This window comes from Podarcis bocagei (assembly GCF_964188305.1).
Source record: "Podarcis bocagei genome assembly, chromosome: 12".
In the NCBI taxonomy this organism is placed as follows: Eukaryota; Metazoa; Chordata; class Lepidosauria; order Squamata; family Lacertidae; genus Podarcis; species Podarcis bocagei.
This window is the reverse complement of record NC_138137.1, coordinates 41,170,868-41,189,920: the sequence shown is the minus strand read 5'-3', so window position 1 is coordinate 41,189,920 and position 19,053 is coordinate 41,170,868. Positions and strand designations below refer to the sequence as shown.

The 19,053-nt window shown below is 38.1% G+C and overlaps 1 protein-coding gene across 3 annotated transcripts in view; it reads left to right on the top strand.

Annotated features, from left to right (window-relative positions):
- MPP7 (MAGUK p55 scaffold protein 7) overlaps window positions 1-19,053 on the top strand; it is an 82,870-nt gene that overhangs the window by 42,608 nt on the left and 21,209 nt on the right. For 2 of the 3 annotated variants that reach the window (XM_081164121.1, XM_081164120.1), the window contains exons 6-12: window positions 4,370-4,501; window positions 8,408-8,489; window positions 9,447-9,532; window positions 10,033-10,107; window positions 10,297-10,493; window positions 10,995-11,059; window positions 16,982-17,011. In XM_081164121.1, coding sequence (XP_081020247.1) covers window positions 4,370-4,501; window positions 8,408-8,489; window positions 9,447-9,532; window positions 10,033-10,107; window positions 10,297-10,493; window positions 10,995-11,059; window positions 16,982-17,011 — 667 coding nt within the window. The remainder of the gene's footprint in view (window positions 1-4,369; window positions 4,502-8,407; window positions 8,490-9,446; window positions 9,533-10,032; window positions 10,108-10,296; window positions 10,494-10,994; window positions 11,060-16,981; window positions 17,012-19,053) is intronic. The other variant, XM_081164122.1, reaches the window with a different exon arrangement.

Below are 19,053 nucleotides of genomic sequence, written 5' to 3'. Positions count from 1 at the left end.
TAGTGTATGAGTGCAATTGGATATTCTGGTGGAAAAAAGTCTGTGTTGCTTCATCAGCAGATAATCATACCTTGCATCTAAGCAGGCCTTTGGGGGAGTGCTAAGTCGAAGCAACTTCACATTTTTTGTTGCATGACAAATATGCCAATAAGAAATAACCTGACAAATAAAACTTTTATTATGAGTATTTTGCTTGTTACCATTGTCTGCAAGACGCAGGTAGCAGCAGACTACATAGTTGCAGGGAGCCTCCACTTGCTTGTATTTGTAGCTAATTCCATTAAGACACATTTTGCGCTTGTTACTCTCTGTTCTGCTTTTTTTCTGTAGGAGTGCAGAAACAAGGAGTGCTGGCAAACCACTGTGGCATTCTTGGGAGAGAAAGTAAAATGGCATAAACAGTTGTACAGATCTAACATTGCCTGAATATGAAGGCAAGACATATGCTGCATATAATACCTTAAGGCAGTCTCTCTTCCATACAGTTTTCTATCATAATGTACACACACACACACACACACACACACACACACACACACACAGACAAAACCCCCAACAACTGGGGAAACAGCCAAGTTCTTCCATTCAATAAATTTATACTGATTAAAGATATACCTCTGTTAAATTTCAGTGTAAATTGTGCCAAGTTTAATTTTGTTTTAAAGCAAATTCCTTCTCAGTTACCACTCTGAATAGATTTAATGAACATTTTAATAAAGCACCAAAGCTACTTTGCATATCAAATTCCATATATTCCTCAAAGGACTGTGTGCTGATATTACTTGCACCTGCCATTTCTAAGAATGGGGCAGCTCTTACAACCACTGCAGTCGCAGAGATAGCTGCTGCAGGCTGTATCCCAGTAGAAGCTGGTTTACACAGAAGCCATTCCATACAATCCTGTGCATGCTTCCACTGAAAGAAAATGCAGTTGTTTTGCATGTATGAGGCAGCCAGAAGCTGAACTGAGTCTCCTCCTTTAAGAATTGTCACTATAGGGTCAGCAGAGACACACAGAGGTGTATTTGGCAGCTATTGCTTAGTGTAGAACTCTTTGTTGCTTGGAGCCAGACAGTAAGACTTTTGGCTTTTGATAGGTAGAAATAGAGAGGGTACAGTTCTATTGCCTCTTTAAATTGCAATTATTTATCCTGAAATCACTTGCTAGGAGTTGCAAATAAACATATTTTCAAAGGCCCTTTATACTCTTGCAACTCACCACTCTGAGAAATTTATCTAAATTAATTGCCTGAATATCTTAAACAGTGTTTGGGGTGGAAGCAAGTTAATTGGGCAAATTGTTGGGAAATGTATTGGGGGGGGGTATTTTTGTATCTCCTAAGTGAATCCTGGGTAATCAATATGAACTGGGATTAAAATTCCAACTAAACCATACCTTCACAGAACAACATCTAAGCCAAAGAATCTAGTGGATTTCAAAATACATGCCATCCTTTGCTGGATGAGCTTCATGGTTAATTACAAGTTTTTGCTCCAAGCCAGGAAAATACTATTACACTATTGGCTTGTCTCCCCCTCAGTGGTTTCTTTTTGGCTTCAGTGGATTCATAAGAAACTTTGGGTAGATTATTATAAGCATTAATTACAGGCCAAAGCAGAATGTTCCATGACATATTTGTTAATCATACCCTTATTTGAAACAAAGATATTACACTTTCATAGGAAGCAACTAAAATAGAAACATTATTCGTGTAAAATACACTTTGGCTGTACTGCTTAATACCAAAGAAGCCTATGGCCCTGATGCAGTAGTTGGCAAGGATAGAAGTGATCACAGTTTAACCTGCTGCAAAACCAATTATTTGTGGTTGCTGAGCTCATACGCAAAGTCTATTGAAATGCTTGTGGATTTCTGGATCTGGATGTTAATGAGGCTGGTGCATACCTGCCTGGAGGTTGTCACAAGTGTCGATAAAGTGGAAGTTGCATTGGTCTTCCCAGGATCAGTGGTCTGCTAGTGGGAGAACTGCTCCTGCCTTTGATTAGCTTTGCACTTCAGCTCCTTAAGTGTTCTACCATTATATATAAAAAGATGTTGTATGAAATGACGTACACTGTTTTGACCTGCCTCAGTTTGGTATATGAATTGCCTTTTGTGGAGTAAAACATAAGCTTCTTATGTCATATTTATTTATACATAAATAACTGGGTACTCATGGCGTGTCAGGTTGCTATGAGTGAATTTGAAAATCTGTGCACATAAATCAAGCAACAGATCTGTCTCTTTGAAAACTGTAAAGCCAGAAAACAACAAATCAAATATCTATCTCCGATCACTCAGGAAGGAAAAAGAAAATGACATAATTTTCCTCTTGGATATTTTATTTTAAGAAATTAACCCCCAACTATGTACAGATCATTTAGATGGAGCAGCAAAAATGATGTTCCCTTTATTGCAACATTTATATCTGTTACAGATTCAGGTGTCCTTTTTATTTTATATAATATCATAATTGCAGAAACAATTTGCATACAACCAGAGCAAAACAACCACAAGTAACCAAAATGCTTGTTTTCTCCTCGAAGCAATTTACAAGCCTGCAGAAATTGTCTCACTAGAGATCATGGCAGCATATATGTCTGCTTCAGCTGTGAATGGCTCTACAATGTCATTATTTAGGGTTTGGTTTTGTTTTATAAAAAGGAACTTGATAATTAAAGGACAAAGGATTCTATCAGATGCAGTTGTCCCATTAGCACAATGGCCTCTACCTGTGCAACAGGGCTGCTCCCCCTTCCCCTTCAAGTCTGAGAACCCTCAGAACAGCTTGGGGTTGGGGAGAAGAGAGAAAGAGGGGAAGTCTTACTGTACAGACAGAGGTCCTTCTGCTTCGGGGAGAATTTCATTGGACACTACCCAAAGCACCTGATGTTTGAAAAACTCATTTTTATCCTTCTGAAAGAATGGAAAACTGAATTAGTAAAATGGTGGCAAGAGGTGCAGTCAGGAGGAATTTTAAACAGATGGCATGAAGTGTGAACTTTAAGAATAGCTAGACAGTTCAAAGTATATCCTTAGGTTACTAGCCCTGAGCAGGAGGAAGGAGGAGTGTAAGAAGGCAAAAGTCACTACTTTTGTGTTGACTATCTCTGTATGACTAACTGGTGGATGTAAAACGTTCAAAATATTTTCAGGATGGGAGATCGCCTTTTTTTGTTACAGGAAGTTACATGCAACAATAAAACTGAAATAGTTAAAGGAGAAAATAGCCTAATATGATTTCAAATAATATATATACAAATATGCAGCTGAGTTACACTAGTGGCATTTTAATACCCCTAATCAGTATTCTTTTGACAGTATCAGGAGCATTGGAGTGGAGTTATTGTGATCATCCTCACTTTGTAAACTTCTGAATTAGAATTAGGAACAGGCATTTTAAATGTTTCAGAGAATTGTAGAGTTTGGAAGGGACAATAAGGGTCTTCTAGTCCAACCCCCTGCAGTGCTGGAATCTTTTGCCCAAAAGTGGGGCTTGAACCTATTACCATGAGATCAAGAGTCTCATGCTCTACCAACTGCATTATTATTCTTTACAGATCTATGCATTGTGAAATGATAAATGATCAATGCTTTAATCTGAAAAATATTGTACCACATCTAGACATGGCAAGGCTTCTCAGTACTCATCTCCAGCTAGATCATGTCTAAGAATTTAGTTGAACATCAATATTTATATTTAGGTAGTATAGGAATTTGAATCATACCTCCTTTAAAGTTCTAAATATGGAACATGTTTATATTAATGAATCATACACATAGAATTGTAGCTAAAACAAAATAACTTTTCCAGAGCTGCCTGTGTGAATATGATCTTACTTTTAGATTGTGAAACTGGAAATGTAGAAGATTTTCCAATAGCATCCTCTGATGTAAAGACAAGTTGTAAGGTACACACAGTCTTTGTTCATGGAAAGAAAATGAAAAGATTAAAGACTTCAGCTTCCTCTTTATTCATGCCTAAGGAATTTACAATTGTATTATAGTTTTGCCAACTTTAATAAAAGGTGTCCTCCAAACCAAATGAAGGAAAAGATGTAACAAATATTCTTTTGCTCTCTCCCTGCTATGTTCAAACAGTTTCAGGGTGTGTTTCCACTTTCTTTTCAAATTGGTGTAGCTTACTCCAGTAGTAACTTAAGCAGACAAGTACTTCACTACTGTACTGTTCACACTTCCAGTTAAGAAAGAAAGTACTGTCCATAGACTGAGACAAGAACGTAGCACCAGACAAATGGTCAGATGTGAGCCCTGAAATAGTAATAGCAAAACTGCATTAGTGGTAAACTTCCATTTTATCAAGGTCCAATTGTGAATTGGGTTGTTTTTTAATATGATTTTTTTCAGGCTTTGCTTTCTGTGCATGATACTGTTGCCCAAAAGAACTACGACCCAGTGCTGCCTCCCATGCCTGATGATATTGATGATGATGAAGACTCTGTGAAAATAATCAGGCTAGTGAAAAATAGAGAACCGCTGGTAAGTTTTTTTAAAAAAACCAATAACAATAAAATCATACCTGACACTCAAAAATATGAACCAGTGTCATTCCACAGTTGTGCACAAATTATACACTAATAAGGGGGAGTTTGAAATAACATTTCTGTATGTTGGAGGAAAGGCTATGAGTGTCTCTTGGAGTGGTGTAGGAAATGTAGGAAAGTGATGAGGTGCTAATAAATATGAGTGGTGCACAAAATTTGTGCTCCATTATGACCAGCAACCTTTTCATTGACACTGAGCTGAGGGACTTCCGGGGTGGCGCCATCGGTAATGGCGGACTCCCTCTGATCCGGAGGGACCAGCTCCACGGGAAACGGGTCTTTTCCGCTACGGCGAAGCGGGGACCCTTTCAAAAATCACAGGCGGAGGAAGCCTGTGACCATGGGACTCAGCGGGCACCTTTAGCGCCCCCCCAACCCGCAAAGGAATCCACTAACGGGCTCCGGAGCGAAGAGGGGGAAGTGGCGCGGTGCTGAGAGTCAACTGCTTCTTCCGTGGAGCGAAGCCGCACAGCCGTTGCCGGAGAGCGCTGCCTTTTTCTGGGGACAATTTGGCTTTTAAAACAATCACTGTGAATACTTAAATTTCGGACAATTGGACTCTAAATAAGGACTTGCGAGTAGAAAGAAAAATTGGACTTAAAAGTTTATTTCAATTTGGCACTGAAACGGGAAGGTCTAAACAGGAAGTCAGCCTTCCGTTTCTTTGTAGATAGATTAAAGCAAAGACATGGCAAACTAGAGTTCAGAAAATCGCTTGTAAAGGATTAACTTTCACCATTTAAGATTGTTGAACCCCCTTCGGAAGCAGGAGAAGTGGGGGGATTTTTTCTGGACTGTTTAAACCTGCAGAAGTGAGTGTAAAGCAAAGTAATTTTCCACCGTCTTGATCCTGGAGCGGGGTGTCAGGACTGACGTTTTTTGAAGCTCATTGAGCAGAGACAAATGTTTTTGACAGATAGCTAAAAGAAGAGAAACATAGTGATTCCATTGTTCCCTTTCGCATTTTAAAGGAACAAATATTGACAAAATAACTGAAAAAGGAAACTTTGTTGTTAGATTTGCCTTTAAAAGAAAAGAACAAATAGAAGTTTTTCCCCTAGAGGGAGCCTGTGAAACTGTAACCAATTTTGAATCGGGGAGCTTGCAGCTGCTACAGATTACGATCGTGGGAATAGACTTCTGACCTTGCAGGACAATGTATTCAGAAGCTCTGTTGTGTGCTCTCTGTAAAACAAGTGCCCTATTGGAACAGCTACATGAGAAGACGGACTTGATGACTGATGCGATCAGAAATTTTGAACAGGCAGTGGGAAATTATATGGAGCCCACCCAGGAATCAAATCAGGAGTGTGCCCTGACAGAACAGATGAGGGAAGAGGATGTTGCTGAATCTTGGGCGCCAGAGATGGAGGGAGCTGCAGCCCAGCAGGAACATGAGTTTTTGGATTTGACAAATGAGCTTGGAAAAAGCCAGATTTGGAAAGATAAAGTTTGGTTTGGCTTGGAAATGGGGGGTTGGATAGACCCCCCTATGCAGGGATGTTTGGACTTTTCAAGTCTGGTAATGGGCCTCGAGATGTTTGGGGTTGTGGGGGCTCTTAATTTTGGAGGGACTTTGAAACAGGTTCTTAAATACCACATGGAGTTCAGTGTGGACTATGGAAAAGGGGCCGATTTGTTGAGAAGGGTCAAAAACATTGTTAAGCTGGAGTTCCCACGAGTGAAAGGAGCAGGAGACAAAGGAAAATATAGCTATAAATATGAAGAAGAGCCTCGGAAGGGACATGGAAGGGACTTAAGGGCTTTGGATGTAAGATTACCAGGTTAATGCGCTAGATTGATGGGATAGAAAGGACTGACAAAACCTGGTACCAGGAGGAAGAGACGCTGGATGAAGATTGGATTTTTTTTATTTTTTCCTATTAGGATTGTTTTACAAAATTGATGAATGTTAGAAAAATGTTGGAACGAAATTATTTGGCTTTAGTAAAAATATTTAAAGAATTATGTAAGAATATTATGGTTATGAGAAATTGGTAAAAGACTTAAGTTTTAAGCTTTAAGGTTTTTTATAGTAAGATAAGATTAAAATAGATTAAGGTAATGTAATGACAGAATATTATGAAATATGGAAAGGATTTGCTGCGACAATTAACAACTAGGATACAAAAAAAGGGGGGAGGAGGAGGAGGAGGTCAAAGAAAGAAGGTAATGACAGTTAAGGATTTGAGAATATTGGATTTGTTTTAAAATGTTTGTGGTATATTTTTGTCTTTTGACCATGTTGTGTTATTTTTTGATTTTTATTTTTATTCATTTGTATTGTTTGATGTGGTTTGTTTTTTCTTGGTTTTTTCTTTCTCTTTTTCTACCTTGTTTTCTTTTGTAATTCTAAAATTTTTTCAATAAATATCATTTAAAAAAAAAAAGACACTGAGCTGAACAGACATATTGGTAAGGCAGCTACGGCAATGGCTTGCCTCTCCAAAAGGGTATGGGAAAATGTAATGCAATGGCTAATACCAAGATTAAGATCGACCATGCTTACATATTAAGCATGCTGCTTTATCAAAGTGAGTTGTGGTCAACTTCCAGGAGTGATGCCTCAGCACTTTCCAAATACGCTTCATCAGGATGATTTTGGGCATCACATGGCAGGACAAAATCTCAAACAAAGATGTACTCTCCCAAGCCTCAATTCCCATGATGTTCACACTTCTGTCTCAGTGATATCAACACTGGCTTGGCCATGACCGCAGAATGGAAGATGGCAGGCTCCCAAGGATGTGCTTTATGGAGAGCTGGCTTCAGGCACCAGGTCCATTGGCAGATCAGCTCTGCCATATAAAGATGTCTGCAAATGTGACATGAAGGCTGGCAACTTTGACACCGCTGCAGACAACTGCAGTGCCTGGAGACAGGCAGTCAGGTTGTGTATGCACAGCAGTGACCAGAGGGAAAATGACCGCTAGGCAATAGAAATTATTGCAGTTCAGAGAAATATTCCAGCAGCTAGGGGAAAGCACTTCAGCAAGGCTGGTTAGGTATATGGTCTGGGGAGAGAGGTGTGACCTGGGAAGAGTTCAGAAGGATATATAGGGAGGCCTGGAGGGCTGCATTGGGTCTCTGAACCTGATATTCCCCACCCCTGGCTTACTGGCTCTCTGGGCTGATAGGAGATCTGATTAGATTTAGATTACAAAGTTCAGTTTCCATTTCAACCCATCTCTGTTGCCACAAATCACTGCAGAGAAAGTTTGGTGTTGGTAATTTGTAGTGTGAATGAAAGTAGTAACTCATTCCTGTAGGCTTCCACACCAGCCATCTCCTACATATGTCTTTGTTCATGCTGCTGCACTTGTCTTGTACCTGTTTTATAATTGTAAAAACAGTTACCGTAATGTAAGAAATATTCCACTTTTTAAAAACACTGAATCCTTCACCATGTGTTTTCCAAAGCAGTACTGAAATGTAGAATGGTTTTCAGGTCACTTAATTTTGCTTGGTGAAACTATCCAAGATTCCCCAAGACTCCTTAGTCCAAATAGTAATTACTGTGTTCTAAAGTGGGATGTTCTTTTAAGCACAGATAATGTGGGAGATGTGGAAAACTCCTCTGAATGTAGTCTTTTAGAACAAAAACAAAATCTAGACTTTTGTAGTCTTCTATATGTAGTGTTAATGTTTTCATTGTTCAGTACTTGAACACCTCACAAATACTTTAACACCCAGGGAATAGAGGGGTCCTGATAACTTCATTTGTAAAGACAGGAATCTCAAATATAGTTACCTTCCTCAAGTTACTGAAAGGTTGCTGGTAGAAAACTGTTCAGTGTAGCCCAGCATTAAATCATAATAATGTTTCAATTTATTTTTAAAGGGAGCTACTATTAAAAGGGATGAACAGACTGGAGCTGTTGTTGTGGCTCGAATAATGCGTGGAGGTGCTGCAGATAGAAGTGGTAAGAATGTTTAAAAGTGTGATTGCTGAGATGTGATAGCCAGCCTGGTGCTTCAAATGAATTCTAAATTGCTTGGTAAAAGTAGGTAATTGCATCCAGAAACCTTTTTGTGGTTTCTGCCATGTATATTATTTTAGATTATTGTGATAGGATCTCTGATAGGATTTTGGTATTATGGATGCAATTTAGCAGTTTGAAAATTATCTCATTAGTGAAATACATTTAGAAACTCAGCAAGAAGGAAGGTATCAAATCAGCCTCTCTGTATCACAGTTTCACAGTTGAGCACTTCTGTGCACTAAGCATTTATATGCTCTCCTGTAACAAAGGTTCTCTGGGCAGAAAGATTAAAAACAATCACATTACAATAAAACTATAGTAATATTAAAGTTAGGAACGTGGGTGGCGCTGTGGGTTAAACCACAGAGCCTAAGACTTGCCAATCAGAAGGTCGGCGGTTCGAATCCCTGCGACGGGGTGAGCTCCCGTTGCTCGGTCCCTGCTCCTGCCAACCTAGCAGTTTGAAAGCACGTCAAAGTGCAAGTAGATAAATAGGTACCGCTTCAGCGGGAAGGTAAACGGCGTTTCCGTGTGCTGCTCTGGTTCACCAGAAGCGGCTTAGTCATGCTGGCCACATGATCCGGAACCTGTACGCCGGCTCCCTCAGCCAATAAAGCGAGATGAGCGCTGCAACCCCAGAGTCGGTCACGACTGGACCTGGTGGTCAGGGGTCCCTTTACCTTTAATATTAAAGTAAACAACTACAAACACAATTCTTTTTTGCCTTCCCAAAGAGAGAGAGACAGAAAGACCTTGCTATAAAATTGCATATGGGTAGAAGAGAAGTAGAAATCTGTTGTGCTTTGCGGAGTAGGAATGACCATGACTTGAAACAATGTTAGATATGCACAATTGTATTGAACTTTAAAATGGTTATTAAATAAATATGCTCCACAGGTCTCATTCATGTTGGCGATGAACTTAAGGAAGTTAATGGAATTCCTGTAGATGATAAAAAACCAGAAGAAATTATACAAATTCTGGTAGGTTACAAATGGAATAATTAAGGCAGTTGATGATGAGCTTAATGGGTTGCGTTACAACCCCCAGCACGTGATGGAGGCAGGAGCAAAGAACTCTGGGAGGCAGGCACAGTCCTCAGTTTTTTCCTCCTGCCTGACTTGGCCTTTCTTCTTGCATTGGTTATTTTTATATCCTTTATTTCTTGGTTCATTAACTCTTTGATAGATCAAGAGAGGCTATTCACTTCTTTATTTTATGGTTTTGTTTTTTAAAACCCATAACAATTTATACACCACTTGATTGTAAACACTCTGTTAACAAACTTTTGCATAAATTATCAGAACGTGTCTGTTTTTAGGACAGAAGAGAATATCGTAGCACAGCCTATTATAAAGAGGTACTAAGATGTTAATCACATCAAGTTAACTAGCACTACAAGTTGCATTAGCTCTACCTTCCTTATTGTTTTTCTTTAACTTGTACTGAATGCTTTAATAATTTGTTTTTCACATCCTTTTAGTCCCAGTCACAAGGAGCCATTACATTTAAAATTATACCCAGTATCAAAGAAGAAACTGCATCTAAAGAAGGAAAGGTAAGAGGTCCTTTACTCAGAAAAAGGGACTTACTCAGATTGCTGGCTGAAATATATTTTGTACCCATATGTAAATGTGTTTTACAATTGTATTTTTACGCATGTTGTTTGTATGCCAATAAGCAATAAAAACGGAGACTGAGGGTTGTAATAAGACATTTAATTACTAATAAGGCCGTCTTCTTCCAGATCTTCATGAAAGCTCTGTTTGACTATGATCCCAGTGAGGATAAAGCAATTCCCTGTAAAGAAGCTGGACTTCCTTTCAGAAAAGGTGATATTCTTCAGATCATGAGCCAGGATGATGCAACTTGGTGGCAAGCCAAGCTTGAAGGTAATGCCAATCCCAGGGCAGGCTTAATTCCATCAAAGCATTTCCAAGAAAGGTGAGCAGTTTCTGATTTCTCTGATACTTAAAATGTGATCAGTATATCTTTGATATAATTGTTATGCCTGCACTTATGGATTATAAGGTCAATCAACTTTCAAGTTTTGTCTTATGGTAAAATGTCTGAACTTCGTAAGTTGTTGCCCAAGTAGTTTGGTTTTCTTTATTTGTCTATTCACATTAATAATGACAAAACCTTATAGAATATTTGTGATCCACCTTGGAAAGGAAAACATATGGAAAAGATACATTGGTATCTGTATCTTTATTGATGTACTATGCATGAATAACAACTGCAGCTGTGTTTGGAGAACATAAAAAACCCTTCTAGGATTTAATTTCATAGACTTTGAGCAGACTGTATTGTTTAGGAATATGTCTTCTAAAAATCAGGATACTTTGGAAAAGACTGATATGGAGTGTTAATCTCAAAATAGCTATGAAAATTAAAGAGTTTTGCTTGTCTCCCCCCGCCCCTTTCCCCCAAATCACTTTATAGGAGGCTTGCACTAAGAAGATCAGATGTACAGGTTCAGCCCTTGAAAGTTTCCAATAGAAAATCATGTAAGTCTGTTTAGAAATCATACTCCTTCGCTCACACAAATATGTCTTGTATCAGCTCTTTTTAAGATATGGCGCTGGTATCTTAAGATATATCAGCAGGCCGAAACCTGTGATGCTGTAGGAATGGGATTTTCATTAAAGAAAATGGTTTACCCCTGCTTCCGACATTAATACTTATGCAAAACCTATTGCCTACAGTTAATAAAATAATAAATACGCCAATCTCTAATTATTGGAAGGGCATTCTTAATGACTCACTGGGTATTTAAATACTACACAAAGGGGACACATGTGAAGTCAGTGCTTTTTTCAGGCTCATCCATCTACTTTTGAAGCATAGTCCTAACAATATCTGGAGGTTGTGTGAAGCTGCTTTGGAGTATGTTTTTAGAACATATCAATAAATATCATGCTGATATATGATCTGTTACCACTCTTATATGCTTATCAAATTTTCTGTCTGGTTTTTTTATTAGAACTGAATTGGACTTATAAGAAGTGGGTTTGATCCAAAATATGCAAAAAAATTAAGGCATAAGTTTTAAAATGTAGCAAGCATATTCTAGCAAGTACTTTTTCTGTGTGCCTAATTAGAATTATATCAAAAGCAAATGATGTGAAAGCACAGTATCTCTCATCATGGACTAAAATAGCATGTTTGAAGGTTTCAGAGTTCTAGTTTTAAAAAAACACAGTAGTTCATTCTTCTATAGAACAAAGACAGTAACATTACTCTAAACCAAATCATTTTATTGGTGTACTTGAAGTTGGACAGCAAGATGATGAGCCACTTTCTGTGAGGTTTTGGAAAATTAATATAAAATGGTTGCATGGAATTGTGTGTGTGTGTTGCAGGTCAGGAGCATGGAGAAATAGTCATTTATATTTGTGAACTGGTTCTATTTCTGACATAGGATAGCACTGGACTACATTTGCATGAAATTGGTGACATTTGTTATATGTTGTAACTTATGCACGTGCCCTTAAACTTGTCATTCATTTGATGTAATATGTCTTCAAAAGAGAGCATGAACCATCAGTAATTAAAATCAGTTAGACTAATACTGGCCAAAACACCTTCTTTCCAACAGAACCATGATTTTTACCATGGTAGTTTGCTTTTATATTTAAGCTGTATCACATGTCTTCTCATTCATATGACTAATAATAATTTAATATTGTTAATCCATAATTAGCATTGTGTAATGGATAGGGTGGTTAATCTCTGAAAGACCTAGTTAAGTGTATAACCAAAATAAAATAGTAATTTTGATATTAAATATAAACTGAATTATATACTTTTTAAAATTTTCACTAAGTGTGAGAGAAGAAATATTTAACCACTGTCAAATATATTTATATAGTTCAATATCAATATCATGTGATTTAGTATGGTGTGCATTCAAGCAAGATGGAACCTATTTTATAATTTTGAGAATTAATTGTGCACAATTCAAATTTTTATGTGGCGCCCAAACACTGAAAGTAAAACTCATTTTGTCGAATTCTACACTGTAACTCCTTATACCACTATCTGTTTTGTCAGCAAGCAAAACACATCTTCACTCTTCTTTCAAACCTAGTATTCTTCCTGACATTTAGTGAGGAGTCTTCCTCTAATAATCCCTACTATTGCAAGGACAGCAGACTTTGACCTCACTTTTTATGACTATTTGCAGTCCTAAATTATATAAAGTCAGTGTCATCTTGTCTTGGGTCACTTGCTGCTGTGGTGACATCATTAATACAGGCTTCATCTTTGCAGTCTGCTGTGTCATCAAACAGAAGAGTGCGTTTGAAGAATTTCAGTATTTTTGCCTAAAAGTTATCCACTTTAAAAAATACATTAGCATTTTTTGTTTTTATACGTTCTCATGCAAATCTTTTTACGTACAAATTTTGTTAAATATTTTCAGTATAGCTTGGAAATTCAATTGTATACCTTAAGATTTTTATACGAAAATCTTAGTGATCCTGCTTATGATAGTTTGTCAATTGATGCTCATTTATAAAATGGAGCTGCTGTGCATTGTGATGCAGGCCAGTGACTGAACTGAATGACTCCTGCTTTCCCCCAAATATACTGGATAGTCATGCATCTGTTATGCATAGCAAATGGCAAACATTTAGAACCTTGTCGCAAAGCAGTTGCATGTTCAACTAATAATAAAACAGATCCTTGATATAAATCATCAGTTGTGTTCCAATTTACATTCAAGTAATTTGTGTTACTTCATCAGCCCAGTTCTTTTGTCAGTTTCCTTTCTGTGCATCTTACAACTATATTTCTTTTGCGTGCTTAATTTTTTCTTTATCCATTCTAACCAAACTTGCCTTTCCATCTTAGAAAAATATATAAGAAAGTGGAACCACAATTATTCTTATTTGTAGTGTGGCATGCTCCTGTTCAGTACACACATGTACACAGCCTTTTTTCCTCCACCCCCAGTCAGCCAAGATTTTGTTTCAGTCACATTTTAGTAATTTTGTATTGTATATTGTTTTAAAATCTACTGTTTATTTTATTTTAATCTTGTCAAGTTGCTTTGAGATTTTCAATTGAAAGTGACTGAATATTCATTAACATAATATTGCTCATTGAGCATGCTCAGTCTTCAGTGTGCTGTTTTGTAGTTTCTTGGCTATTTCCTTCCATAATGCCCCCCCATCTCCATTTTGTGCTGTTTTAGCTGTATAAGGGCTTGATATCTAAGAACTGAGATGGCTAACAGTATTTATAATTCATGCCAAATATAAGTAGGCAACGTTATAGAACTGAAATGTTAGATACTTTGGTTTACATCAAAGTAGCAGGTACCCACATCGGCGACTAATAATAATGCAACTTCATGGATTGTGCTCCATGCGGGAAGCTTTCTTGTTGATGTAGCCTCCTAAGGGGTCCAAGCATGCCAATGGAAATCTGGTCTCTCCTTGTGAATGCAAGGGGCTTTCATGGTAATGAGCTGGCCAAGTTTTGTGTTAACAGATCTCACACACTGCTCACTTCATAAATGCAACACCCTTAATAGTTCAGGTAGGAAAATTTATCCTCATTGAAAAAATAAATTCTGAAGGAGGCTTTTCTTCCCCAGTAAGTATTTGTCCTCTTCTTCATTTCTTTCTCAGCTAAGCAACTAAGCTCTTCCTGGGTTGGTTCAAAGAAGGCGGGCTATGACAAATTTAACAGGGCCTGTAATTTAATTCTTTCTTAACAGCGCAATCCAAAGTGTTTGGATTTGGCAGATCTTGGGCTTTCTTGGCTGAGAAGATAATGGTATTGTTCTGTAAGAGCAACTCTCTCATAATACATTGTATCAGTTGTAAAGAGCACATATATGAACTATTATTAATCCTTTGCCTCTTAAGAACGCATTCAAGTAGGCGTCCTGTCCTTTGTGATTGCAACTTCCTTGTATTGTAAAGGGACAAGAATCTGAATAACTACATGCATGTGCCCTTTAAAACTGATATGCATGTATGTTGTGCCCTGATATCTGTATTTCATCAGAATCTACCTGTGTAAAGTAATGATGCTTGATCAAGGAGCAATAAAAGTGGTACTAGCAGAAGTTGTGTCTTTGGTGGGAGGGGAGACTTTGATGGGCAAGCAGGCATAGAAATGAGCCCAAAGAAAGTTTGTTCTAGTGCATTGTAAGTTGGCTTTGGGATGTGTCTAATAAACTAGGGCAGGGGTGGGCAGCCTGTCGCCCCCATATGTCACTGAACTACAGCTCCCATCCTTCATGACCATTAACCATACTGGCTAGGGCTGATGGGAATCAGAGTCCAGCAACATCTGGAGAACCTCAGGTTCCCTCCTTCTGGGCTCAGACAGAGCTTTCCAAACTTTGTGCCACGACACATTAGTGTGTCAGCTGCAATGTGTAGGTGTGTCACACAAACGCTCCCTGTGCTCTTATAAGGGGTTAGTTTAACCTCTGGTTTGCTAGTAAAACTGAATTACTACGTCTCAAAATGATGCATGTCTAAAAAGAGTGTCACCAACATGAAAAGTTTGGAAAGCTCTGGGCTAGAGGAAGTCTCTGGATGAAAGCAACAACCTGTAGACTACTTAGCTTCAACTTAAGAGTGTAACCATTTCAAAATTACAATTGAAAACCCAGTGACTCTTACTTATGATGCTAAGCAGAACATGACTAGTTAATGTGTTGTTTTTTCATCCCAGGGCTGGTGCAAACCTTTCTGTCTCTTAAACAGTGTTAGGGGAACATAGCCTTTGCATACGCACCAAAAAACTTTACACATTTTGAAAGTGAGGTTCTGTCATTTCCCACTCCCAAAAAAGAAATTGGGGTACAGGCTTTTGCAGCAAAACGCTGAACGTGCCGTGCATCATACTTCTGCAAAATATGCTCTTAACCTGTTCTTTATATTACTCAGCTCTGTTTTTCCCATTTTATTATGTGCTGAATATAATGTAAATCATGTCTGCTTGTCTTTTGGCTGTTCTAAGCTGAGGAAACAGTTGAGTGTGGTAGGTGTTTCCCCCCCTTTTATTCTTCCATTATGTCTTCAGTCCATATAATCACTTTGCATCCTATTTTCCCCCCTTTTGCGCTTCTCAGAGGAAATTGAAGGTACATGTACAAGTTTCCCTGCTGTGCTGCAAGTGATGGCTTAAAAACTAAGTATTCTAGGTCATCACTGACTTAGAGGCAATTAGAAAATAATCCATCTAGATAGCAGTATATGTAGCCAGTTGCTTTGTTGTTGCGGGAATTGTTGTTCCAGTCCTGAGAATCGTGGTAGTAGAAGACTGTGAACATGTTGCTTTCTGCACGTAGTTCCTACAGCACAGTACTGGCATGTGTGCATGAAGATTCCTGTGGGGTAAGGCACAGGGATCCACATGTGTTATCCCATTGTCAGATGTGATTTCTTCCTTTGTATTTTTCCTTCTCCTCACATAGCAGGAATTTTGGGGGCCCAACATAACAGATCTGCCTGTTTCTGCACATGGGTCAAGTATGCAGAACAGAAGTGAATGTGTGCTAAAACCTCTGAATGTTAGCAAAGTAACATAACTGAACAAAGCAGATACGTTAACACAAGACATTTCCATGGAGCTAAAGATGATGTCAGTCCTATTGCATGGCTCTAATAGATTATCTTTCTTAAATTCAAACTTTGACAATGAATAAAGTGGATATTTTCCAGTCATTAGGGGTGCAATTTTGGAACACAGCTTGACAGATGCTTTACTGCTGTGGTGTCAATCTTTGGGGGACTTTTCACTTGCAGCATACAGTTGTAGCTCATTGATTTCTTTAGATAGGTTATCTATCTATCTATCTATCTATCTATCTATCTATCTATCTATCTGTATATACCCAAAAGCTGTAAAGTATTTTGTTAGACATTTGGTATATTAAAATAGGCACCAATACTATTTTATACCTAAGAAGTTATATTCATTAAAAATACCCTTTCTGTCCGATCCATTGAGCCAAATACAAAAACTCCTGATATTCTTTGTAGATTTCTTTACCTTTGTGTTTCAGCTGTTGTATTTTTTATCCTACATTAAAATATAAAGTAGAACACCTTTTAAAATCACTTCTTTATTTTCTGTCATGAATAAGGCAATAAAACAGTGAAAAGTTAAATATGCATGTTGCTGTACTCCAAAATCTCTTGCTCAACTTCAGAACAACACAGTGATTTATTTTTAAGCAGTGGCATATTGAAGGCTTTTTATGCTGTGCTTTCTGCAGTTGTCATTTTTAAGTAACTCTTCTTTTGCATTCATGGCTGGGCATCTAACTATTCTGCTTTATTTCTTGGCTTTTGTTCTGTATGCTTTTACACTTCATCCAGAGGAAGCTGAATGTGCTGGTCACAACAGTGGAGCCCACATAGGTGAGCAGTTGCTTACAAAAGACTCTCTTTCTTTCTCAGCTTTTTCCTGGATGGCTACAGAGTTTGCAGGTAATGGGCATCACTGCATGCTATGAATCTGCTAGATTAAAAAATGGCTCACTGGATTTGACACAAAGGATCTGCATCCTAACTGCAACATATGTTACTAACATTGAAATATAGAATGCATTGAAATGCTACCTTGAATATGAGGAAATAATTTACTTGGGCAGAATTTGCAAAGAAATTTAAATACTTGTTCTGGACAAAATGTTAGGCTGGCTATATTCCATCTGACTACATTATTTTTCTATCACAGTATTCTTCAATCTTGGGTCCCCAGATGATATTGAACTACAACTCCCATAAACTCTTATCATTGACTAAGCTGATAGGAATGGTGAAAGTTGTAACCTCGTGACTTAGTGTAGGGATAGCCATTGTGGTACCTGACACATGTTGTGGGCTACAATTTTCATCATCCCTGACCATTGGCCACTCTGACTTGAGTTGGTGGCTCCATAACATCTAGAGGGTACCACGTTGGCTACTGCTGACTTATAGGGAAGTAAGTTAGTACTGTTGGATGGCTGGGATTACTTTCTTGTCAATGAGCCAAGTAATAATACCACGGACTGGCTCATCTTTGCTCACCTATTCTTGAAGTAGTTTACTGGTAATTCCTTAGAAGATGCTACACAAGAACCATTGTAAGTTGAACATACCATATTAGGTTTTCTTTATTCTTCAAGGAAGGGATGTGGGAAGAGGACACAAATTATTGGTAAGAATTGGCCCATATTGGGGTATAAAATGTGGTAGAATAGGGAAGGAGGTTGAGATCCTGGTGATGCAGGAACTACTCAGGGTAAATCAGCAGCACAAGAGTAGGTGGAAACTAATTGAGGGCATGCTACATAATTTATTAATATATCCATGTCACATGTTTTATTAAAGGGGAAGGTGACACTGCAGATAGGTAGACTGGTAGAGAAGTCTGTGTGTAACCATGCTTCAAGATAGATTTTAGAAATCTGTATGCCTGACATTTGCATGCCACAGGAGGCCTACCAATCCAAACAGAATAGCTTTTACTGTTAAAGCCCTTCATGATTTGGGACCTCAGTAGCTGAATGATATTTTCTTCCCAGTTACATTTATCTGTGCCTTGAAATACAGTGGTACCTCTGGTTATGTACTTAATTCGTTCCAGAGGTCCGTTCTTAACCTGAAACTGTTCTTAACCTGAAGCACCACTTTAGCTAATGGGGCCTCCTGCTGCTGTGCTGCCTTTGTGCAATTTCTGTTCTCATCCTGAAGCAAAGTTCTTAACCTGAGGTACTATTTCTGGGTTAGCGGAGTCTGTAACCTGAAGCGTATGTAACCTGAAGCGTATGTAACCCAAGGTACCACTGTAATCATCTGAAACTCTTCTCCTTTTACCCCTTGCATACTGAGGTGCGGAGAGAATAGTCACAAGGGAAAAGGCCTTCTGGTTGTGGAATGCCAGAGAGGCCCACCTGACACCCATTTTAATGCCTTTCTGGTGCCAGGCAAAGAACTTTTTTATTTTCCCAGGCATTTTAAAATTGATTATATTTATTAATTGAAATAATTAATTCTTTAATCTTTGCATGTTGCTGTGATTTTAGCATGGTCATTTTAGTTCTGTGAAATTCATTTTGGGAGCTCTGTCTTACTGATTATTGCTGTAACTTCTAATCTTGTGGTCTCTGTTTTATGGTTGTTTTATTTACTTTAATGATTTCTTGTTTTGTTTAAATAGTTTTTGATCATTGACATCACTCAGGGAACTGCTGTTGGGAGACTGATGAATAATAGCAGTTCCACTGATGACATTCAAATTAGCAACTTTAATGCCAGACCTTGCTAGTTGATCTCTTCTGTTGAAATATATATTTTCTTTAACTTAGTATAATTGAGTAGGATGGATTATCAACTTTAACTCACACTTTTTGTCATACAGAATAAAAATGCATAACTAGGCAGTTATCATAAGATTATTCTGAGTAGTTCATGGGATGTGTGGAGATACGCCATAATTCATAGATAATGAGAGGGGGAGAAAACTCCATCACTACCTTGGCCTT